Source organism: Echinops telfairi, unplaced genomic scaffold (assembly GCF_000313985.2).
Source record: "Echinops telfairi isolate 266 unplaced genomic scaffold, ASM31398v2 ScPeMD7_7424;HRSCAF=8462, whole genome shotgun sequence".
In the NCBI taxonomy this organism is placed as follows: Eukaryota; Metazoa; Chordata; class Mammalia; order Afrosoricida; family Tenrecidae; genus Echinops; species Echinops telfairi.
The window spans coordinates 14,313,369-14,337,244 of record NW_022111324.1 but is presented as its reverse complement, the minus strand read 5'-3'; the positions used below and the strand labels follow the sequence as shown (position 1 = coordinate 14,337,244).

Below are 23,876 nucleotides of genomic sequence, written 5' to 3'. Positions count from 1 at the left end.
TAGGCAACTGGACAACCCCTTACCGAAGGGTCTCGGGGAGGAGACGAGCCAGTCAGGGTACAGGGTAGCAACGATGAAACATACAACTTTCCTCTGGTTCTTAAATGCTTCCTCCCCCCATTATGACCCCAATTCTACCCTACAAATCTGGTTAGACCAGAGAATGTTCACTAGTACAGATAGGAATTGGAAACACAGGGAATCCAGGACAGATGATCTCTTTGGGACCAGAGTGGCAATACTGGGAGGGTGGAGGGAAGGTGGGGTAGAAGGGGGGAACCAATTACAAGGATCTACATATAACTTCCTCCCTGGGGGATGGATAGCAGAAAAGTGGATGAAGGGAGATGTTGGACAGTGCAAGATATGACAAAACAATAATCGTTTATAAATCATCAGAGGTTCATGAGGGAGGGGGGAGCGTGGAGGGAGGGGGAAAATGAGGAGCTGATATCAAGGGCTCAAGTAGAAAGCAAATATTTTGAGAATGATGATGGCAACAAATCTACAAATGTGCTTGACACAACGGATGGATGTATGGATTGTGATGAGAGTTGTACGAGCCCCCAATAAAATGATTTTTAAGAAATAGTCTAGGGCCAGGGCATGGTGCCCCATTAGACTCAACTGGAAAACACTTATAGGACACCAAATAAAACTATTTATAGGCTTTTTTGTTGTTGTTGCCCTTTTGTCGCTGTTATTGTTGTAGCTATTGTTTTATTTTCTATTGTTGCTTTGTTGTGCTTGTGCATATTGTTGTCTCTGCATGTCTATCTGGATGGGATAGGCGGGATAAACAAGCTGGAAGAGAGAACAATGGGATGACAGTTCCGAGGCGGACATGGGAGAGGGGGAGGCGGGGGGGAAGGAAGTGGGTGTTAACAAACCCAGGGACAAGGGAACAACAAGTGACTGAATATCGATGGAGGAGGGTATCAGAGGTCTGGTAGGGCTTGGTCAAGGGCAATGTAACCAAGTGGAATTACTGAAACCCAAATGAAGGCTGAACATGATTGTGGGACAAGAGGAAAGTAAAATAAAATAGAGGAAAGAACTAGGAGGCAAAGGGCATTTATAGAGATCTAAATACAGATATGTACATATGTAAATATATATATGATGATTGGGAAGTAGATCTATGTGCATATATTTATAGGTTTAGTTATTAAGGAAGCAGATGGACGTTGGGCCTCTACTCAAGTATTCCCTCAACACAAGAACACTTTGTTCTAATAATCTGGCACTCTAAACACTCACCTCCCTGACAGGATCGCTGAAGACAAGGCGGGTGCATAAACAAATGTGGTGAAGAAAGCTGATGGTGCCTGGCTATCAAAAGATATGGCGTCTGGGGTCTTAAAGGTTTGGAGATAAACAAGCGGCCATCTAGCTGAGAAACAACAAAGCCCACATGGATGAAGCCCACCAGTCTGTGTGATCATGAGGTGTCAATGGGATCCGGTATCAGACATCAAAGACCCAGAGCAAAAAATCATAATGTGAATGAGGGGGAGGAGGGCAGAGTGGAGGCCCAAAGCCAATCTGTAAGCAATTGGACATTCCCTTACAGAAGGGCTATGGAAAGAAGACGAGCCAATCAGGGTGCAGGGTAGCACCGATGAAATATGCAGCTTGCCTCTGGTTCTTTAATGCTTCTTTCCCCCCACTATCATGACCCTAATTCTACCTTACAAATCCGCTAAGCCAGAGCATGTACACGGGTACAGATAAGAGCTGGAAACACAGGGAATACAGGACAGATAAACTCCTCGGGACCAATATGGAGAGTAGCCATACCAGGAGGGGAAGGGGAAGGTGGAAAAAGGGGGAACTGATGACAATGACCTATCTATAGCCCCCTCCCAGGGGGATGGACAACAACAAGTGGGTAAAGGAAGACATCGGACAGTGCAAGAAATGAAAAAATAATAATTTATAAATTCTCAAGGGTTCATGAAGGAGGGAGGGGAAAATGAGGAGCTGATACCAAGGGCTCAAGTAGAAAGCAAATGTTTTGAGAATGATGATGGCAACAACTGTACAAAAGTGCTTGACACAATGGATGGATGTATGGATTGTGATTAGAGTTGTAGGAGCCCCAATAAAATCACTTAAAAAAAAAAGTAAATATAGTCAGATAAAGATAAAAAATGTTCAATTAAAAAAAAAGTCTTGGATGACCACGGACAGAAGAGTAACTTTGAAGCTCCATTTTTCCAATCCATAAATTGCTTTGTTAGCTTTATGAGATTTTAATTAAAGTTCAACATGGTAATAGTAATTTGAAATATTTTAAATGGCTACTAAAGTGCTGGGACTTGAGTTCAACTGTGTTCTAATTATTGTATCACTCTCAATAAATTACTTAATTCCTCTATTTCTCAGTTTCTTCACCTGTAAAAGAATACAGTAATAACATTTCCCTCAAAAAATTTTTTTAAAATTTCTCATAAGCATTGAAGGAATACACTTTTCCCTCATAATTTCTAATAAACATTGAAGGCGTGCTTAATGGAGCACCTGTTAAGTAATCAATAAATGCTAATAATAATACCAGTTAATATTCCCTACTCATCTCAAAAGTTTGTACCGTGGTGGCTTGCATGTTGCTGTGATGTGGACGGTTGTGCCTCTGGTATTTCAAATACACGTAGGGTCACACATGCTGGACAGGTTCCAGAGGAGCCTCCAAACTATGACAGATGAGGAAAATACCTTGGGAATTTATTTAAAAAAAAAAAAACTGACCAGAGAAAACCTTATGAATAGCAATGGAACATTCACTGCAAAGCGCCAGGAGATGAGCCCCGCAGGTTGAAAAGCTTTTAAAATTTCACTGGAAAAGAGCTGCCGCCTCAAAGTGGAGTTGGCCTTAATGACGTAGATGCAGAAAAGCTTTTGGCACCTTCTTTTGCTGACGTGCTATGACTCCAAGTGAGAAGAAACAACTGTAGCCATCATGCATAACGTACGACTCTAGGAAAACTGAGGGCTTTCTCTCACGTGTGAAGTGAAAGGCATGAAGATGATATCTAGGCTTTCATGAGCTTAATGGAGTGGCATTGGCCATTTCGAATTGGATAATCAAGCAAGAAATTACACTGGGCAAGTCAACTGCATTAAAATGCTAAAAAAGAAAAGATGTGTCTCAGAGGAACAAAGTCCACAGACCCAAACCAGGATATTTTCGATCTCCTCATGTGCACTTGAAAGCTGAAGAAGTGAAGCCTTTGCAACATGGTGGAGTAGAAGAGTATGGAGCATACCACGGGCTGCCAGCAGAATGAACAAATCTGTCTTGCAAGAAGTACAGCCAGAAAAGTGCGTGTGATCACACATCACCTCGTGTGTTTTGGACATGCTATCAGGAGGGAGTAATTCCTGGAGAAGGCCATCATACTTGGTAAAAAAGGTCAGAGAAAAAAGGAAGGTCCTCCAGGAGATGAGGTGACCGAGAGGCTCCCGTGGATGGCTTTAAACACAGCGACAGGAATGGCACAATATCTGCTCAAAGCTGGAACAGACTGGAGGGCAGCTCACAACAACCACATGCAGTCTTTTATGAGGGGCTTCAAAAGGTCATGAAAATGTATTTTTAAATTAAAATTTTCCATAAATCTTTTGAAGTTCCTGTGTGTTCGCATATTTTGTGTTCTATCTTATGGCTCCATTCGGTTGTAAGATCTGCCTGGTTACTGTATTTGCACACTGGTCATCCTCACATGGCTATCACACCTTTTTTGAGGGACAAGAGAAGGGCCAATTAGATGATTAAGTTTATTTCTCCTCCTAACATTTTCTCTAGCACCATATTTAAAAAACAATTCTTTCATAATCATTACAATTCCTTTTCTAGTACTCCAAAATCCAGCAAATACGAAAGAAAGCTTAAACTCTTAGTGGCATTATACCAGATATATAATTTTTACCCAGTAATTTAGAAGAAAATGGACCAAGATACTTTCAGTGTAATGTAGAAGCGAATAAAGTGTGCACTCTGAAGGATGTACAAGCTCGCTGCCATCAAGTCAATATTGACTCATTGCAACCCTATAGGGCAGGTGGAACTAACTGCCTCTGTGCTTTTTTGAGACTATATCCATTTACAGGAGTTGAAAAGCTCTGTCTTTCTCCTGTAGAGAAGCTGGAGGTTTTAAACTCCTGATTTTGCACTGAAGAGCCCAAACAATAATCCACCAATTGTTTTCTCTTTTCAGGACAAAAGCTTTTACAGCTTATTGTGTGCTCCTGTGTTGAGTTCATCATCTTTCCTTTAAATCAACCTTCAAAGATCGAGGGACCCAATAAAATGATTAAAAAAACAAACAAAAAAAGAAAATATGCTGTGAAAATAACAACGGAATGCTAACTATACCACTTGGTGAATGTACAGTAATGAGGTTCAGGAAAAAATAAATAAACAAGTTTATACTAAAAAAAAAAAAAAAAGATCAAGGGAAACAAACAATCAAAACCCAGACAAGCACTTATACTAGGTGGCAGGGAGCGAAGGAAGGGAAATAGAAAACACCATTTCTTATCCTTTCTAGACCATTTAGTGTAGCAAAAGATTCGGGAAGAAAATCAATGAAGAGATACAAACAAACGAAATAGAAAACACATATTAAAAACACATAAGCAAGTTATTCACAAAGATGCAGTGATAGATAAATCAGTAACTACATACGCACATATACAAGTATAGTGGCACAAAACCAGACTCTCTCCTCCCCGGTCCTAAATTACCTGAACGCAGTTTTCAGGGGTTATTTTGTATTACTCTCAGGACTACAGATTGTTTCCTATAATCACGAAAGACTTCCACAATCTTGTTATCTTTTCTACTCCCCAAACTCTGCAGACACCAAAAGTGTATTTCCTGCATGCTCACAAGCAAGAACAAAGAAAAAAGTTATCAAGCATAGTAGTCATTTAACAGGCCCACCGCTACCTCTCCTACATCCTTCCTTTCTTATTCATTACACTCTTTTCATACACAGAATTCCTTTAACCACATCTCCTAAATCCAAGACATACCTGGGAGCTGGGCTGCTTAGGCTCATCCATTCTCCCAGGAGACTCACTTCTGGCTCTGTGTATCTCTGTCAGGGGAACCATACTGCCGGAGGGGCTAAATCTGTCGGAAGAAGAGCATATAGGGTGTCAACGAATTTCAAAATGGTGGTAGTCTTTCCCTTTTATTGAGTTGTTCAGGAACGGGGAACAAACGGGACACAAAGCGAACTGAAAATTACTTTCATGGAATAAATGTAGTACCTGATGTGAAATGTCTAAAAGAATGGTTTCTCGTTTTGAGAATGATGAGGGCAACAAATGTACATATGTGCTTGACAAAATGGATGTATGTATGGACTGTGATAAGAATTGTATGAGCCCCCAATAAAATAATTTTTTAAAAAAGTAAATGTTTAGAAAACAATGGCAACATATGTAGAAATATACTCGATACAATTGATGTATTGTTATAAGAGCTGTAAGAGCCCCCATAAAATGATCTTTTGATAAAAATTTTAAAAAAAGAATGGTTTCTCCTAGTGAATTTCTCACAAAATGATTTATAAGGTAAGATCCTCTAGGTTGGTGAAACTGAGGCTAAAATTTAAATTTCTACCCTTACACAGGAGCCCCACGGTATGGTGGTACAACTGGTAAACTTATTGAGTATTAGGTAAAAAGTTGTGAGTTCAAACCCACCCCAGGTATCCTAAAAGAAAGGCCTGGTAATCCACTTCCAAAAGGTCACAGCCTTAAAACCCCTGGAGCAGTCAGGGTTTGCACATGTGGAGTTCCCATGCATAAAAAGGGGCTTACTTGATGGCCACCCACAACAATCATTATACAAGTAGTAAAATAGCCAAACTTACTGCAATCGAGTCCATGTCAAAACCTCCGGTGTTTTAGCTATAATGCAGTGGTAAAACTCACTGCCAGAGTCAATTTCAACTCACAGCAACCCTATAGGATAGGGTAGAACTGCCCCTGTCAGTTTCTGAGACTAACTCTTTACAGAAGTAGGAAGCTCTGCCTCCTGCAGAGGGGGCTAGTGGTTTTGAACTGCTGGCCTTTTGGATTGAACTGCTGATTTTTTGCATTGCAACACAAATCGCGACCATTATGCCACCAGGGCTTCATTACACAATTAATATAGTAGAACATAAAAGAAACCCAAGGAATGTAAATGAAAACTGGGTTTATATTTTTATTTCTATTAAAGTATAGGAACATTGGTAGTGCTATTTGTTAAGTCTTGGACTGTTAACTACAAGGTTGGTGGTTCAAAGATCTCAGGAGAAACATGAAGAAACCCCATATAGTCACGAGGAGTCAGAATCGATTCAAGGGAAGTGGGCTTGGTTATTATTATGTTTTTGGTTGCTTTCTTCCTCATCTCCCATGATAATTATATAGTTCATATTGTTGATATGGATAAAAAATATTGAAAATCTTCAGATTTAAATTGGTATTACTTCTAATTCAATCTTAACCTAGGAGAACAATAAATGTTGTGCTTGGGAATATTTTAACAATAAAGATGGCAAGAAGGAAAAAACACCTCTCAAGGCACCCTGAAGTGGGGAAGATCCATACTATCTTCACTCCTGTGTGATCTGTGTGCCTCCCAGGGTGAGCTACAAAACAGAACAGCTTTGATGCTCATGAGGTCAAATTTAGCTTATTTTTAAGAGGAAAAGAAGAAATGCTACCTATTAAAGGGGCAATTACTTTTCCCTTTCACCTGAGCTAGATCGAAGCTAGTGGTATTCCCACCAAAAAGCAATGTTCTAAAACCTGCAGCATTTGCTAAAGCGGAAAGTGAAGCCAGCAGAAAGGCACAGTTAACACAAGGCCAGTGCCCTCAAGTCGACTGACTCAGTGACTCCACACGGCAGAACACAACTGGTCTCTAAGTAAGGTGACCAGATTTTGACATTGGTAAAGCGGGACACCATTGATAAAACTCATATACTGGCGAAACAGCCACACGGCAGCCGAAAACCGTATACCCTAGCTTGTCGTGCATTCTTTCCAAAAATTGGGACTTTTTTAAAACGCCGCAGGATGCGGGAAAAATTGGTAAAAATCGGGACTGTCCCGCCAAAAGCAGGACGTCTGGTCACCACACTCTAGGGCTCCTGAGGTGGAAATCTTTCTGGGAGCAGACAGCTTCATCCTTGGAGCAGCTGGTGGATTTGAACCACTGACCTCACAGTTGGTAGCCCAAAGCTTACCCAATACCACCACCACAGCTCCTTAAAGACCTACTGGCACAGTACTAGTGAAAAAAAAAGTGGCATTCAAGCCTGTGGTGGCAGCAGTTATTGATAAAAAAAACAAAACAGGGAAGATAAAATCAAGAGATAAGAGGAAGAAAAACAGCCAAGTTTTCTTTTATAAATGACAGCGTTTATCCTAGCTTGAAAGGAACAATGACTGCAGGTATCATATTTTCCCATTTGGTAAGCAGGGGCAAAGAATATAAAGGCTATAAAGGCAAATGAAAAGTGCCCACGGCTACATACCTCTGTGATAACATACCAAGGAGGGGCAATGCTGCCCTTATGATCAGGTCTCTGCCTGGAATTCCCAGGAAGCCCTGGCAGTTACTGACCTTAGAGTGGTTGCAGATGCTATTCTGATTCATGGAGTGTCTAATTGTACCATAGTACTCACGGCAGTGTGAACACGTCGGGCCTAGGAGCTTCCTGCTTTAAAAAAATCAGAATGGCAAGTCTTTGGCACACCTTCAGTTTCGCCAGTAGTAACTTAATTGGCAAAGAACATCAGGTACCCCACTTCAGTGATGTGTACACACTGAGTAGGCAAAACCAAAAGCAAACACAAAACTTACCTGTCAATTTCACTGCTTGTTGGCCGAGCCACCTTGGCTCCCGAAGACCCTAACGTGTAATTTTCCTGTCCTACAGAGCCATGGCCTGTGGTGTCAATCACCATGGCTGTGACCTCCTCTGCACTACTCCCATCTTCTCCAGAAGGCTGATTCTCAGGCCCAAGCCACTCCTCCAGATTTTCAGTTTTGATATGCACCGCTCCAAGAACCCTAACTTCATCATCACTCCGAGTCCCCCGGTCTGCAATTCCTGTCTCCACGTACCACTGTCCTGCGCGGTTGATCCGGAGAATGGGCTCCCGGCTCTCTACGTCAGAACTCTGTTCAATTATCTGAGGACTGGTGGACTCCTCAGGGGGACTTAGTTCCCTGATATCCAGCACGGCACTAATCTGACCCCGCAGGTTGCCCTTTGGAGTATTGTGTCGTGGGCTAAGGGGGCGGTTTAGATTTGGTGTAACCCTGTGAGACTCTGGTGGTCTCTCTTGAAGCTTTGTCCTTGTTTGACTTAATTCGGCTTTAACCTCAGCCACGTTAATTTTGAAATGAATACCCTCCAGGATCTGCGTGCATTTGTCTATGATATGCTGCATCTGCAGAAAACTGGCAGCTGTCAGGTAGCTGATGATATCTGCCAACTGTAGGCAGATTCGTCCAGTGTAACAGAAGGAAAGGAGCTGTTCAAACACAGTAGGGTTCTTGATAACAGAAATGGAGACAGTGCTCATCTCATTCAAGGACATGTGGTCCCGGAAATAGGGGGAACTCGCAGCCAGTACCACTTTGTGAGCTCGAAAAGCTTGTCCTTGCACGTTAACCACAATGTCACAGAGCCGGCCTTGCATGCGGAGCTGGTTTAGATGGCTAAGGACAGAATTGCTGAAATCGGGGATTTCCAGTTGTATGTTCCCACCTTTCTCCATGGTCATGCCTGAGGGCGCAGGCAGGCATTCAACCCTGCTGAGAGACAAACACGTTTCCGTTAGTACTAGGATCTTCTCCCCTGGTGCTTTACAAGTCTGACTTTGCAATCTAAAAACATTATCTGGGGAAAATTTCAAACTCTAGATGTTTCCCTTCCGTTTAGACATGGAAACAGAGGTGCCAGTAGGTTTTTTTAAGGCTAGGTTTCTGGTTAAGGGAAACCAACATACAAAAGTGGTCTGGTAAGACTCAAGTTCTAGATTTTGACCATACGTTAGTTATTAACACCATTCAACATCAAAATGGATGGAAATTCCACAAAATAGTGAGGGAAGCACTTAAGACTTTTTAAAAAGTGCTCATCATAAGTTATTTGCAAACTGAATGTAAAATCACACAACATATTTTATGTGAAGGAAAGAAATAAGTTAGTGAATAAATGCAAATCTACACTAGTGGTCTGATTAAAACATCTCTCTTTTTATAACATGCTTGGTGTATAAAGTAACGTCACACCAGTGACTGTACACTAATGCTTACTAGCATGATTCAGATACCATCCATAAAAGGTTTCGGCCTCTGTGGCAAAATGCCATTGCTATGTCAGGAATCAAAAAATTATGCAGAGAACTTGAAATTCACTTTTCTTCAGGATGAAGGTAAGGTAAACTTGTCTTTATCCAAATTCAAAGTTGGAAATTTCAAGGTGGTGGTACCACCTTCCGTTATTGAGGTCATCAGAGCTGTTAATAATTTAAAAACATTTACCAAGGGTGGTCAAAGCATTTTTTAAAAGGTTAAAAAAAAAGCAAAAGTAAGCCTGCAACAACATCGAAGACTTCAATACTTGAGTGTACAGTTTCTGTCAGTCCTGAATGGAAGACAGTGACCGAGTAGGGCGCTAGTAGCGTCCAAATTACAGAGTTATCTAAGACTGGAACTTCAAGAACTCATCCTGACTGAGCTCACCTACTGCCCCCGTATTTACAACACTAACAGTAACAGGGAAGTGTATACTCTGCTTTCAAGAACCAACTTTACCAATCTGACCTTTTTCCAAAGCGTTTTTGTTTGTTTTGAAACTTTTAATCCAATAAGAGCCTTTGTCGATGCCATCATGAATCCAAATGTGTTTATTTTGAAGCCTACACCAGGGCTTTTGTTTGCTCTCTCCGGCAACTCCCCAGAGGAGGAAGCCCCGGGAGTCAAATCTGTCTGTGCCACGGGCACTGGATGGGTGAGAGCCGTAAGAGGCAGAATCGGGGAACTTTCGTCGGCGTGAAGAAGCGTGGGGCAAAGGGCAACATGTCACCGAGGAACGTAAGAGAGGGGTGCCAGGCCAGGGAGCAAGCGCACAGGTGAGGGTGAAAGACCCACAGGGGGCGGCGCCCCGGGACCCGGTAGAGGCGGCGGGCGTAGGCGGGCGGGGAGCTGGCCCAGAGGTGGGTGTGTGCATCTGGGTGTGTCCGGGCGGCGGAGGGGGGAGGGCCGCCCATCCCCAGGTCCTGAGGGAGGGGCCCCGCGAGGGGGCGGGTCCCGCAGCTCCGGCCGGCCCGGGGCCAAGGAGGTGGAAGGTCGCCCGGTGGCCAGGGTGGGCAAAAGGAAGTGGCTGGGTGCCCCAGGAACGAGCTACCGCCTCAACGGGGTAAACTGGTCCCCGTGCAGGGCAGCGGGACCGGTGTGCGGGGCCTCCTCCCAGGCGAGGAGCAGCACCTACCTCCGGGAGTGGAAATGGGCCGGAATGGGCCGAAACACCGTCCCGGAAGTGAAACCCCCCACCTCCTCCCCCGGAGCGGGCGACGTGCCGGAAGGAAATCACTCACCCTTACACCGCCCCCTTCCCCCTCCCCCCGCGCTTTCCGTCCCTCGCGCCCCCTCCCCTTTCTTCCTCACTACTCGGAAGGAGGGCGGGAGTCCCGGGTCCAGCGGGCACTTGTGGTTCACGCCCACAAAGGGGAGTGGGGCGGGGCCAAGGGCCTAGGGGCGGGGAAGAAGGAGGGGCTGGGGGAGGAGACGGGGAGGAGTTGGCTTTGACGCTGGAGAGGAGCGTGCGTCGTGACGTCAGGGAAAGCTCATATATATACAGGCATTTGGGCGCCATCTCGTTCTTTCCGGTCTTCGGTTTCTCGTCTCCTAGGTAAGCGCTTCTTCTTTGGGTGCTTTCTTAACGTTTAGTCCAGGTCTTTGGCGACTCAGGCCAGTTGCTCATTTTCCTTGCTGGCTCTGCAAGGCTTGGATGGTGTGGGATTGCGCGTTCCGTACGCGTGAGATCCAAACGTAGGTACGGTGGGCTTTTCGGGTATGTGGCGGGAGGCTTTTCTGCCCGCGTGGCGTGCCTGTGATGAAGCTCGTGTTGGTAGGGACATCTGAGACTTGATGAATGCCAACTGCTCTGATGGCGCATGCATGCGGGCCCGCCGAGTTGGCATCTGGCCTCCGCCGCTTGCGCTAGGTTAAGGCGGATGGTTAGGGGGGAGGGGAGCCCACGTGGTTCTCTTAATGGTTCTTGTCTGCATTGTACCAGTATTGGGGGCAGTAGTTCTTTGGTTTGGTGCACTGCACTCTACTAATAAATAAACTTTATCGTGGAATCTCTGAATGAGACAAACTGCGTATAATTTGAAAATCTTATTTTCTTCAGGAACTGGAATAAACATGAATACAATGTGGCGGATACAGGCTCGAATCCAGGTGAGAAAATTCGAAAGGGAGAAATCTTACTTCCTTCAGCTTTTAAGCCTGTGATGGTATTCAGAGTAGTGGACTGAAGGGATTTCTGAAAGAAAAAAAAGTAATGCTGAGGCTTTATACTTGACGATTGATGTGTCACTTTGCTGCCCTGGATGCATCATCTTATGCTTCAATTTTGCTTTGTTCCAGATAGCTGCAGAAGAAGGATGAGGACAGTTGCGGGGTGAGTTATGGAAATGCCAGTATTAAGAAATTCCTTGGTAGAAACCAGTGAGTGTGCCACCATGATGAAATTTATTTGCTACTCTTGACTATGAGGGTGACGAGAATTCTTACCACCATTGTTCTAACTGAGGCACCGAAAGTAGTGTTGGGGGTATGTACAAATAGCACCTCGGTTAAGATGAATTTGTTCTTCACAGGTCTTGAAAATAGAGCTGAAATTTCGGCCATGGGCACAGCAGGTGAGATGTTCACTCGATTTTTTTGTTTCAATTGGGGTGAGGGGGTGTACCCAAATCAAAGTTGGTGCATGTGGAAGGTTATACGTGCAGTGTTGGTAAAGGAGATACTGTGATGGCTTGCATAGTTCAACAGATTGCATGAAGAGATGTACCACTTATCTGATGTATCTTTTACCAGTAAATTATTCAGTGTTACTAGAGTAAGAAACTACCAATGTTAATTGAATTCTTACTCTGTCTTTTGTAGACACTAGAAGGAAATCACTGGAAGTCAAAGTGGTAAGTAAAGTTAGATTGAAGTAAATCTGAGTAACTGGGCAAACTGACACCCAATGGTGTTTGGGGTGTGGAATATCAAATCTGATGGACGTGTTCGTAGTTTAAAGTTACATGTCAGGTAGTTGCCCTGTTACTGTTCAGTGGCTGGTAAATGCATGCCTGTGTGATGATAAGCAAATGCGGACTAAAGATGAAGGTCTTAATTAGCTCTAGCTGATGCCAGGCATTTGGTACATTTTGGAGAGAAAAGCAAACTCGAGCCTTTTCTTAAAACTATTGTCTGTTTCTTAGATGGACTGAGTCTGACATGTCTGGAACCACTTAATTGGTGAGTATAGTCCAGGCTCAAGAGCAATTAGCTGTGGATTAGCTTTAATATGAGTGCTAGCCTTTTCCTTTAAGAACAGGGTTTACAATGATGTTTAACGAATGTCTGACCTGAAGAGAGCATGTAGACAAATTTAACACTGAAAAGCCCTGAGATAGCATTTTAATGGGGAAAATGAATTGGTTTGGGGGATTCAGTTATTTATCTTGGAACTTTTTCCCCCCAGGTGCACATTGGAGTACTTTAAAAGGTATGTTGCTCAACTATATTAACATGTTTTCTAAGAATGCTGTTGATGATGACTATAAATGATGGGAATCTCTCTGAAAGAAAATGAAGACTTAATATTGGAAACTGAAACAGTATCTAAAATGCTTAAAAAGGAAAAGGAAACGCTCCTCACTGTTACTAACTTGACTGTTTTTCCAGATGTGAAGACTCAGGTTTTTGCTGTCGCGGATGGAAATGAGTTCTCAAAAAAAAAGGTAGTTTCTTACTTATTGTGAGCTACAGCCAATACAATGATGATAACATAGTTCAGCAGACATAACAGTGGTGAATAACACTTAGTCTTTCGCTCCTATCTGATGTATCTGGCTGAAATAATCTTTAACCATATTTCTAGAGAAATGTTTAGAGCTTTGAATAATTATTTCCTCAAATGTCTTATTTGCTTTAATTTTAGGATAGGATCTAAGACTTCATATTTGGAGAACTAAAGGTTAGTTAAAATTTCTATATCAATATTTATGTTGATGGCTTATTTGTACCTCAAAGTAACCAATGATGTAATGATTCTGCCAAATGAAACATCATGATATTACTCAATAACCGTTCCATTTTAATTCTGAGGTTACTTTACTAATGATGTCAGCACCCTAAAACTTTGTCCCAGAAATAAAATATCTTTTTTGCCTCCACCCCCCTAGGATTTGTAATCAACCATGCTGGTTCCTGCTGAAAGGTGAGTCTTAAAAATATCACCTCTCTTCCAGCACAGAATACATGATGATCCACCCCAACTTGAACTCTCTCACTGATAACTTGATGATAATGGGATCTGATATTCTGTGTATACCAAACCAGCTTTTAAGGTAAAATCTGGATGTGTGACTAAACCATGAATCTTCTGTTTTGCAGCTAGCTGGATGGATACCCATGGAATAAGATTTTAACATACAGTAACAAATAAATCTTCATAAAACATCTGGAACTGTGTTCTCTTTAATTTGCAAAGGATGATGACAGTGCAAAGAGCAATACTGTAAATCATCTCAAAGGCCATCACTCTTTATATTTATCCTAATGGCTGCCTCCTTTCAGTGGCTGGTAGTCTGAACCATGATAGCAGCTCAATGGTGAAATCACAGGTAATACTTTGAGGTATACAAGTGAGGGGGGAGAGGTGTCATTGAACTTAAAATTCTAAAACAACATTTTGTATTGCGGTATTTGTAAGGTGCTATCATCACTTCTCTAAACCCATGGCAGCCACTGTTCATCTGAGGATTCTGGCTGTAGTACTGCTTCCAAGACATTGTTTTTGACAGTTGCACATACTGTGTGTTATGTTCTGGTTGGGATGAAGATGGGTGCTATGGTAAAGGTGAAGCTAGATACCAGGCTTCAAATGCTACAGAACTGACAATTACTGCATGATGGGCTCAAACTATTAGTACATGTGGTACAGGAGTAGTTAAGACTGGGATAGAACAAGAGTTGGGCCTTATAAACATGGGCTTTTCAATGTGTAGTTCTTAAAGCTGCCTAAATATCAATTCATAGTGGCCCTAAAGGGCAAGGTTAAAACTTCTGATCTCAAGATGAAAGCTGGTCCCTGCCATAGGATGTCAGCAGAAATTTTTACTTGTGGCTGTGGTTCATTTTAGCATGGCCATCTAGTCTTGGCTCTGAACACCTCTGGCTTCAATCTGGAGGATTCTTTTGGAGTCAATTGTGTTTAATTTTTCTTTTAAATCATGGGAGCAGAAAGATTAGTTTTTCCCCCATGGAGTGGCTGGTAGGTTTGAACTGTTCTGTGGTTAGCAGCCCAGCAACCTGTGATGCCACCAGATCTGCTATTGGCAAGTACAGATTTTTATTTTGAGATCACCCATCTCACCCCTCCCACCCAAAGCTGGCTGGATATGTAAGCTTAGCTACTGATTATAATTGCCCCATAAGAGCAAGTTAAATTTATACATTTCTTAGAACTTGTCCAGGGCAAGGACCATACATTTTAACTCTGCTCCTAGTCCAGATCTTGGCTATGTAGGGTTTTGTTCCCTGTAATCTTTTGTTTGCCTTTCTTGCATCACTTAGTTTTAATGTCCTGGGAGCAGACCTAAGTCTGTCCTCATTAGGAAATACAGCTGACAATTGTAGGAGCTGCTGACCAAAAGGGATTTGAATATACACTGGGGAGAAAGCTGCAGCAGTGTGATGATTACAGCTAAGGGTGGGGCCCAGGAATGGGAAGATGGCAGCCCTGTGAGCAAGTGAGTGGGTTCCTTTTCAGAGGTGGGATCGGGTGGCAGTCTGTAGGCTTCCACCATGACTTGTGGTTAGGTTGTATAGAATTCTGAGGGGTTAGCACTGGTTCCTAGCTTGCAGACATTTTAACTAGACCTTGTAAACCTCCCTAAAAAGAAAGGTGCCAGGGATGTTATCCCTGCTATCAGATTGTCACAAAAGCACTGGGAATTGAGTTTTGCAGGTGTCCAGCTCACTAAATTCAAAGGGGATTGGGAATTTGGGTGGTATTTTAGGAAAAAGTTCCTGTAATTGATCATGCCAATGGATGACATAACTTGGATCTAGCCCAAAAGGCTGGTTTATATGCATGCTGCCTGCAGGGGGAGTGAGTTAATGTGGCTGTTCTAGCCAGTCCGATAACTCCCTGCAAGGGTCTGGGTAGGTGGGGATAGTGATAGGAATCACCTGTGTGTGAACACTTCCCTGGAGTGTCGGCCTGCTGTGTATGAAATAAGCCCTGAGAAACAGGAAGAGGGATCTCCATTCCAGCAAGATCCAGGAATGGAGCATGTTCACTGGACCCGAACTGTTTGGATGCAGAACACAGCTATGCCATTAGCAGCTGCAGAAAGAGTGCTAGACTTAACCAACCTATGGGGCAAGTAGAGGGCTTTTGTGTAGGAGGCTGGTGTGCATGTGCATACGGGCCTTTGGGCACTTGGGGAAGTTGGAGCTGAGTTGCCTTTGGCCTGAAGCTCAGGGCTGGTGTGCCTATGGGCACTTTTCAGGGAGTTGGATTTGCTGGCCCACAATGCTTAAACTGAATGCCTTTGGGTTGAGGTTTACAGCAGAGTGGCAGACATGACAGAACTTTAATGTCCTGATAGATAACCCTGAGCATTTCTTACTGGCATTACAATTAGTTAACTTCCTTAATCTCTTTAATGAGTTTTGTGAGCTGTGTAGCCATTGCAATGGATATTAGAAATAATAGTGACATTAAAATGGTACATTGTGTGTCCAGAATAGATGTTTTTATTGGTGTAGGTACAGCTGCAGATGGACTAGTGACACTACAGATATTCCAGTTTACTAGGGAGGCAAAGAAGACAAGGCAAATGGGTAATACATGAAAATCTTAAGTTTTGTATTACATTCAGCACAATTAAGTTGTACGCCACTGCTTGTTACAGAGCCCTGTTGTGAACCGCCCTATAAGATAGCCTGGTAGCAAGGATACACTGCCTTGACATACTGTGAGCAAGTGATCACTTGTAGAGGTGTTACCTCCAAAAGAGGAAGGAAGGCACACATTCAGCTTACACTGTTACACTATCAATGATTTCATTGAGAAGTTACAAATTCAACTTGCATTATGTTGTGACATAGTTTATCATGTTTTTGGCTGGAATCATATTTTCAGTTGGTAAGGAAACAAGATTTGAAGAGAAAGTGAAAGGCATTAATAACTTTAGAAGCCCCCTCCCCCCTTTACCTCTATTTAGTAAGTACCACAGGGGCATTTATTTGGCCAAATGGTACAAATTAGAAAGTATCAGTGGCTGTATGAAAATTTTTGCCTTCAAAGCTTTTTTCCCCCTGATGTTTCCATCTTAAAAAAATGAAGATGTTTATCTTGCGTTTATGTTGATTGTGCCAACTCAATTGTATGCTCCTATTTAGAAAAGTTTTGAATTAATTAAAAAGAATTGAGTTAGGAAGAGTGTTGCCATAGAACAGCTTTGCTAACAACTTCAGGAGAACTTGGGGGATTTTGAAGGCATTGTGGGATGCATCTACCACTGAGACGTTGCAACTATCAACCATCTCAAAAGTTGCTGCCACACGGGGGGAAAAAAGAAAGTTTGAATTATGTGGAAAACTAAAATTACTAGGTTTTATTTTTTTTTAGAATAACAAAAAATTTTACTAAAACAAGATTTACAGAAGTTTCCAGACAAGCCATACAAAATGGTCACAAGCCTTTTTTTGAAGTAAGGAGTCTACACTTGACAGAAAAGTCACAATGGTATCAGTGAGGGCTGTGATGTTTGTTTCCATTTTGGGTCAAACAATCAAGCTTGTCCAACTACAGTGTCTAAATAAAGTTAGACTAGCCTTAGATCACTGAAAAGGGGAGGGGAAGGAGCCCATAAATTTAAAACGATCTCTCCCACCCCAAAATATAAAAGACATCCACACACTGCAGCTAACCCTGACAACTACCTGCATTCACAGTGCTTTATACTTAGACCATGATGGGGGAAGAAATGAATAAAAGCAGAGGGGCCACTGCTTTTACACATTTAACAATCCAGATGATACTTCTAGCCTCTGCTTACAACGGTGAATCAGGACAACACAGATTTGCGAATGTGCATTTAATCAAAAGACTGAAGCTGTCTGGGCTTTTATTCAGTAATGGTTCTAAAACTGTCCATTAAATGCAAACAAAAAAAGTCTTGGTAGAACAGGAGAAGTGATGCACACTAGTTCAGATCAACTTCAACATTCACGGCATATAGTCTGGTCCATGCTCTAGCTAGTTCTATGACTTGGCCTTCATTGGTCTTACACTGCTCAGCTACATCTTGTCAGATACGGCATTTGGCCTCTGGTCTCGTCTCCCACTAGGCTTGGTTTTTTAAAGTTTCTTGTAAATAAACTTGAAATAGAAATATCTGAAGCACAATAATTGTCCCTTAAAAGAAATTTGGAGCCCATATGAGACAGTTCAACCGGGCTCAGTAAGGTTGCTTTGAGCCAGCATCAACAGCAGGGTGGGTTTGCAGGGTTAGCCATGCGTGCTCCCAAGTCCCACACAATGTTAGGGCAACACTGGCCCACTGTGGGGACTGCACACCTTACTAACAAAAGTAAGTGCAGGAAACCAATGGGGGGCTGGGACCACACCCATAACAAGAAGGCTGGTTTTGCCATCCCACCAGGTTTGAAAAGATCCAGACCTGGAGCATATGGGGACCTCACTACCTGGGGTCTGTTGAGAACCTTCCAGACTCAGGAGTCAGCTATACAGTGAACCCTCGCCACTTCGCGCTTCGACTAACGCGGCTTCACTCTATCACGGTTTTTGCGTAACAGCGCATGCTCTGTCATTACTACCACTGATTGGCTCATACTGTACACGCTTGACTGCCACTGATTGGCTCATACTGTACACGCTTGATGCCATAAATATAATAAATGATAATTGTAACGTCCAAAATGTCTTACTGTATTTTCCCTTTTTCGTTTAATAAATTGGGTAATACGAGTGTAATGGTGACTAAAGGGTGTTTTTTCATGTCCTCTATGCTCTAACTACGAAAATATTTGATTTACAAATAAGGAATCCTCTTCGCGGAATTCCATTTATCACGGTAGGGTCTAGAACTGATTAACCGTGATAAACGAGGGTTCACTGTAATGGTTTGAGCCTTTTTTTTTTTTTTTTTTTAAACAGTGTTCTATGCTGGATGCACTTGACATTATGGGCAGCTACAACAGATAACAACTTTTCCTTGTAACAGATAACAACTTTTCTCTGCTGCTTGGATCCACTTCCAGCATCACTAGTGCCATTTTTTATGGCTTTCATGGTGTTATCTAAGGTTTATGGTATTCTATTAAAACAATGAAGAGTATGCAAGATCTGAGAACTTTTACTGCAATAAGAAATTAGTGGAGAACAAAATAAACAATTTATAAATTATCAAGGGCTCATGAAGGAGGGGGGAGGGGGAAAAATGAGGACCTGATGCCGGGGGCTTAAGTGGAGAGCAAATGTTTTGAGAATGACAAGGGCAATGAATATACAAATGTGCTTTACACAATGTATGTATGGATTGTGATAAGAGTTGTATGAGCCCCTAATAAAATGATTAAAAGAAAAAAGAATCAACACTCAAAAAAAATTACTGGAGAGAGGAACTGCTCATGCTGAGCTGAAATGAGCATCATCATGAGGCATTAAAAAAAAAAATCCTATGTAGACCCTTGCAGTTCAACTCAATGCTGTTCAAGGGTCAGTTGTACTTAATATTGCCATTGTTTGTTTAAATTTACCCATAAATAAATTTATATATTACCCAAGTGTGCATTCCTTTATATCCATTTATGGAAAGGTAGGGTTATGAAATGATATAGAAGACATAGACACTAGATAAGGGCACATGTAATATATGGGACATACATGTTTACATTGTCTAAGCTGAGATTGTTTTAATGGTTGCTCTGTATTTGCTAAATCTAACAACCCTATTACTGGGTAATTTGTAAGTTTTAATTTCTTCTATACTACAGTAGAAGCACTTTATAGTAAAGTTCTTTGAGGTCCTGAGCCTGAAACACTTGAGAACTATTCTAGGGAGGCTAAGTAATTGGCCAGCAAGGCACAACTTGTATCAGAGTTGGGATGTAGATTCATGTATGTCCAAATCTGCCTCACAAGAAGCACATCCACGGTGCTCCTTAGTTACAAAATGGCGAGACTTCATCTCGTGTTTTGGACAGGTTCTAAGGAGAGATCAGTTCCTAGAGGACACCATGCTTGGTAAATAGAAGGGCAGTGAAAAAGGAATACCTCCGAAAAGATGGATCGACACCGGGGATGGCTGCAACTCAGAACAATTTAGCAGTGCTTTGTTCTACTCAAGCAAATTCCTTCCTCTAGTCCACTGCCTTAAATACAGAAGACTGACTTACATATGCAGTTATTGTATCCTGTGTGGTTATTGTAGGACTTACATACTGACTTACATATGCAGTTATTGTATCCTGTGTGGTTATTGTAGGACTTACATATGCAAGTTCACACACACATCTATCCCATCTAGTATTTTTATTGTGTACCAGGTTTACAGAATATCTTTCCTTGGGATTCATACTCAGGATGAATTAAATTTAACAAAATAGCAACAAGAAATGATACCAGTGTCACAGATAGTTCTGGTTTTTCAGGGAGGGTAATTCTGGGGGGTGGGGTAAACAACTGTAAATGCACTTTTATTCATCAAAAACTTGAGAGCATAAAAAAATTCCATCAGACTATTCATTTGACATATCCTGACAGACAAGGTGAAATTGTTCATAGGACAAAGCTGTGGTATTGGCTAAAATGACTTGCGGTTTTTGAGAACTTGCAACATAAAATAAATTCAAATTTCCTACAAGGGTGGAATGACTGGAGTTCTCTGTCTTCAATTGTATTTCTTGCTTTTTGAAAAAAAAAAGTACTCCCAAATGGTCTAGAATACTGAGAATTCCTGTATTTCAGAATAAGTCCCCCCTCACCCCAAGCTCATTTACCAGACAAGAAGCCAGATTATGCCCAAAATAAGTACCTTAGGTGCCAACGCAGGATTGTTCAACTCTTGGGATCTACACTTAGGTATTTGTATCCTAGAAAACATTTTTTGGGTTTGGTGCTGTCTGCAATCCTTGGAGCCATGGTGGTATAGTGACTATACATTGGGCTTCTAACCACAAGGTCAGTAGTTTGAAACCACCAGTCAGCCACTCACAGGAGAAAGACAAGGCTTCCCATTCCTGCAAAGGCTTAGTCTCAGCACCCCGCAAGGGCAGTTCTGCCCTTCCTATGTTGCTGTGTGAGAATCCACGCCATGGTGGTGTGCTTTTCTTTTGGTTCTATAACCCTTGGAGCCAGAACAGGACCACACTGTGGTAAAAATTAGGCTGTAAACAGTAGTGATCTTTATTACATTTATAAATTAGGTATTATAAAGGTGGGGTAGTTAGAACTGAAAAATAGTTTTACAAAAGGAAATTTTCTCTAGAAATGCTCTTTAATTTCTCTCACCTTGGGGATCCTTACAGCAACTAGGAATTGGTGGCTCCAGGGAGCACCCACTAGTCCGTGAAAGATAGGCTACAGGGCAAACTTTGGGGGGAAAGCTCCACCCAATGGCAAACCCCATTCTGCTGGAGAGAAGGCCATTCATAATCATCACAGACTTAAGAATGGATCCCACCTGGCTGTGAAGCTGACACAGGAGTCCTGGTGGCACCTGTTAGGTAAGTGTTGGACTGCTAATTGCCAGGCCAGCCCAAACCTCAAGAGGCATTGCTTGGAGAACTATGAGACCACTTGGCTCCCGTTAAGATTTATGAAGGCTTGGAAACCCTACACCGGGTCACTCAGAGTTGGAATCGACTTCCTGGAAGGGGGCAGGTAAGAAGTTATTTTCAAACACAAAAGGCCTTAACTATTGCTTTGTTTAGTTCACTAAGAAAAACAGGCAACAATATAAAACCAATCCTGGATGTCTATAAATTACAAATAAAAGGAATGCCAAGGCAAAAGTAGAAAACGGTAAATTCATTAATCAAAACTTGTTCCCATCTTCTTCTAATTTTTAATTAGAAGATTTTATGTGTATTACTAGAACCAACTAGCAAATCATAATGAAAGGTTCATTTTTAAGTTTGTGAGATTGAATGAGGGTCAGTATTTTCAATTATCAAGGGTTAATGGTTGTCTTTAAAAATGGAAAGATACCATCACTTAATTCATAATTAAAAAGTTAAAAAAAGAAATACAATTACTGATTCATAACTTTACTAATTTCTTCTTTTATTACATACATATATATCAGTCAATCTTAAAAAACATGGACTTAACTGCTTACTAAAATATATTATTTATATTTGTGTAATGCTTATAGTTTTCAAAGCATTTTCATTCATGTTATCACCCACATACACTATCTCCTGATTCAGCTAGCAATAAGCCTATAAGGTATTCAGGGCAAGTATTGTAACTTATGTACATTAACTTGCTCAAGGTCAAATACGGTATACTATTTTGTGACTCTTTTGGATGACAGTTGAGGTATTTTCCTACATGATTTGATTACCTGCATTCTAAGTGAACAAATACTTGGCTATGAAAGGCATGATTAGAAAACACATCCATTATATTACTCCAACAAAGACCACCTCTCATACTTCTAGTAAAAAGAAACAAAAAAGTATAAAACAAAACAAAAAAAAAACCCAACCCAACAAAACAAATGCCTAATGATGTATGTTATCAAGTCAACGCTGGGCATCTTCTGTTTCTTCACTGTGGTGAAGAATGCTGCCTGGATTCCTTCCATCTAAAGATGGCAGAGCTCCAGGTCCTATTTTAGCACTGGGGAACCGAAGAAGACAAAACCCCAAAGCTTAGCATTCTGGCTGGGGTGAATGATTCAATGAGTCCTTTTTTGCCGCCGCCGAGTCTGTTGGCCTGGAGACCTGGATATGGTAGGACTTTAAGTCTTCAGCGGGGATATGGTCTGGGGCATTGCTCATGAGGTCATGTCCCCGGAATGATTTTGGGAAGGCAATGACATCTCTGATGCTTGCAGCTCCAGTGATAAGGCATATCAGTCTGTCTAATCCTGTGAATAAAGTAAAAAGTTAACAAATGAGAAATGAATCTAGGTTGGCTATTCACTTTTCTATATATGTGTAGAACTTTTCAGTAAGTGTTTTATCAAACAAAAATTCCTTATTTAGGGAATTTTTGTTTGCTTGAGAGGGTCTTCTGTGTATCATTCTGGAAAAACACTCAGCATCAACACATTCTACTAGGACAGACAGGCACTGACAAAGAGTCCGTTCTGACTCATAGTGACCCTATGTAGGATTTCTGAGATTTAAATCTTTCTGAGATTTCTCATCTAGTGGTTTTGAACAGTCATCCTTGTGGTTAGCAGGCCAACACCTAACCCACAGCCCCACTGCAGTTCCTAGTTGCAGCAATGAAAGAGTCCTTATGAAAAGCTTAATACGTTCCCAATATAGGCTGAACAAAAGCAGAAGACACTGAGCTTCCTGAGTTTCCCAAGTGGGGTGGAAATCACACACTGGCCTCTTCCTACTCTATGCAAGCAATGCTTCCTAAACACCTCTAAATGTGTCTGCAGACTCCTGGGGACTCTCAGGACCACGCAGTGTTTCGTTCTGTTGTGCCAAGAGTCACTATGGGTCAGAGCCGACTCGGTGGCAACTGACAATAACAAACTCTTAGGGAATGAGTAACACTAAGTTAAGACATTTTAAGTTTCACTCTATCAAAAAACCAAATCTTTCAAATGCAAATTATTAGTGGTTTTTTATGACTGGCAAAATTTATTTTAAAAAATCCTGAAGCAGGAGAAGATGGCGGTCTCCACAGGAGTTAAAGTTCCTTGCAGTGCTCACTTGTTGGAGGAACTTGCAGGACAGAAAGGAGTAGGTTCTGGTATGGTTAGCTGGGCTGTGAAGATGATGAAGACAGGACACTTGCCAGGTGAGCAGCCATGATGACTGGGCCACCAAGGACAATGAGGAATACAGAATAAACAGCCTGCAAGTAGAATGTGGACCTAAGTTTCCAGAAGCATCTCCATCAGTTAGGTTTAGAACAAATAATAATATGCATGGAATAAATAATTCCAGTGAGATGGTAGATGCATGGAATATACCAGTATTAGCAACAATGGCAAAATTCCTAAAGCACTAAAGTTGTACTTAAAGAGCTAAGAGGACTAATGATGTCCAGAGAATATATAAAATTTGCTTAGCCACCAAAAGAACAAATTTGCAATAATTAATTTTATAGGTCTGTCTGGATAGGACAGGCTGGATGAACAATCTGGAGACGAAAACAACAGGACTGACAGTTCCGGGGGGACATGGGAGAGGGGAAGGTGGGGGGAAGGGAAGTAGTGTTAACAAACCCAGGTACAAGGGAACAACAAGCGATCCAAATTGGTGGGGAGGTGGGTGTGGGAGACCTGGTAGGGCATGATTAAGGGGAATGTAACAGAGGAAGTGCTGAAATCCTGGTGGGGAC

General features: G+C 42.0%; 2 protein-coding genes, 1 long non-coding RNA gene, 10 other non-coding genes and 1 pseudogene across 15 annotated transcripts in view; 12 read left to right on the top strand and 2 right to left on the bottom strand.

Annotated features, from left to right (window-relative positions):
- ZBTB37 (zinc finger and BTB domain containing 37) overlaps positions 1–8,802 on the bottom strand; it is a 15,918-nt gene extending 7,116 nt beyond the window's left edge. Inside the window, exons 1-3 of one of the 2 annotated variants that reach the window (XM_045298129.1) lie at positions 7,874–8,796; positions 5,041–5,140; positions 4,755–4,882 (exon numbers count right to left, since the gene is read on the bottom strand). In XM_045298129.1, coding sequence (XP_045154064.1) covers positions 4,763–4,882; positions 5,041–5,140; positions 7,874–8,796 — 1,143 coding nt within the window. In that variant the 3' untranslated portion in view covers positions 4,755–4,762. Of the gene's footprint in view, positions 1–4,754; positions 4,883–5,040; positions 5,141–7,873 lie in introns of those variants that run through there. The other variant, XM_013005726.2, reaches the window with a different exon arrangement.
- Positions 8,803–10,906: 2,104 nt separating this feature from the next.
- On the top strand, positions 10,907–13,767 carry LOC123522574. Of its 2 annotated transcripts, none has more exons than XR_006680820.1 (11): positions 10,907–10,934; positions 11,439–11,488; positions 11,678–11,711; positions 11,911–11,952; positions 12,200–12,231; positions 12,523–12,559; positions 12,786–12,809; positions 12,989–13,044; positions 13,245–13,280; positions 13,489–13,523; positions 13,700–13,767. It is a non-coding gene; the product is annotated as an uncharacterized LOC123522574 (long non-coding RNA). The 2 variants fall into 2 exon arrangements; XR_006680821.1 differs by lacking the exon at positions 10,907–10,934 and adding an exon at positions 10,967–11,078.
- Positions 11,125–11,201, top strand: LOC115872449. The gene has a single exon (XR_004047850.1). It is a non-coding gene; the product is annotated as a small nucleolar RNA SNORD74 (small nucleolar RNA).
- Positions 11,534–11,602, top strand: LOC115872494. Its single transcript, XR_004047892.1, has one exon. It is a non-coding gene; the product is annotated as a small nucleolar RNA SNORD75 (small nucleolar RNA).
- LOC115872441 lies at positions 11,766–11,846 on the top strand. Its single transcript, XR_004047843.1, has one exon. It is a non-coding gene; the product is annotated as a small nucleolar RNA SNORD24 (small nucleolar RNA).
- LOC115872491 lies at positions 12,057–12,122 on the top strand. The gene has a single exon (XR_004047889.1). It is a non-coding gene; the product is annotated as a small nucleolar RNA SNORD77 (small nucleolar RNA).
- Positions 12,390–12,451, top strand: LOC115872451. The gene has a single exon (XR_004047852.1). It is a non-coding gene; the product is annotated as a small nucleolar RNA SNORD44 (small nucleolar RNA).
- LOC115872492 lies at positions 12,642–12,706 on the top strand. The gene has a single exon (XR_004047890.1). It is a non-coding gene; the product is annotated as a small nucleolar RNA SNORD78 (small nucleolar RNA).
- LOC115872445 lies at positions 12,847–12,924 on the top strand. Its single transcript, XR_004047847.1, has one exon. It is a non-coding gene; the product is annotated as a small nucleolar RNA SNORD79 (small nucleolar RNA).
- LOC115872452 lies at positions 13,073–13,155 on the top strand. The gene has a single exon (XR_004047853.1). It is a non-coding gene; the product is annotated as a small nucleolar RNA snR60/Z15/Z230/Z193/J17 (small nucleolar RNA).
- Positions 13,338–13,414, top strand: LOC115872448. Its single transcript, XR_004047849.1, has one exon. It is a non-coding gene; the product is annotated as a small nucleolar RNA SNORD47 (small nucleolar RNA).
- Positions 13,557–13,630, top strand: LOC115872442. Its single transcript, XR_004047844.1, has one exon. It is a non-coding gene; the product is annotated as a small nucleolar RNA SNORD81 (small nucleolar RNA).
- Positions 13,768–21,605: 7,838 nt separating the features above from the next.
- DARS2 (aspartyl-tRNA synthetase 2, mitochondrial) overlaps positions 21,606–23,876 on the bottom strand; it is a 45,903-nt gene continuing 43,632 nt past the window's right edge. Inside the window, exon 17 of the mRNA XM_004706724.2 lies at positions 21,606–22,437. Within this exon, the coding sequence (XP_004706781.1) occupies positions 22,220–22,437 (218 nt within the window). The 3' untranslated portion in view covers positions 21,606–22,219. The remainder of the gene's footprint in view (positions 22,438–23,876) is intronic.
- LOC105978986 lies at positions 23,201–23,604 on the top strand (annotated as a pseudogene).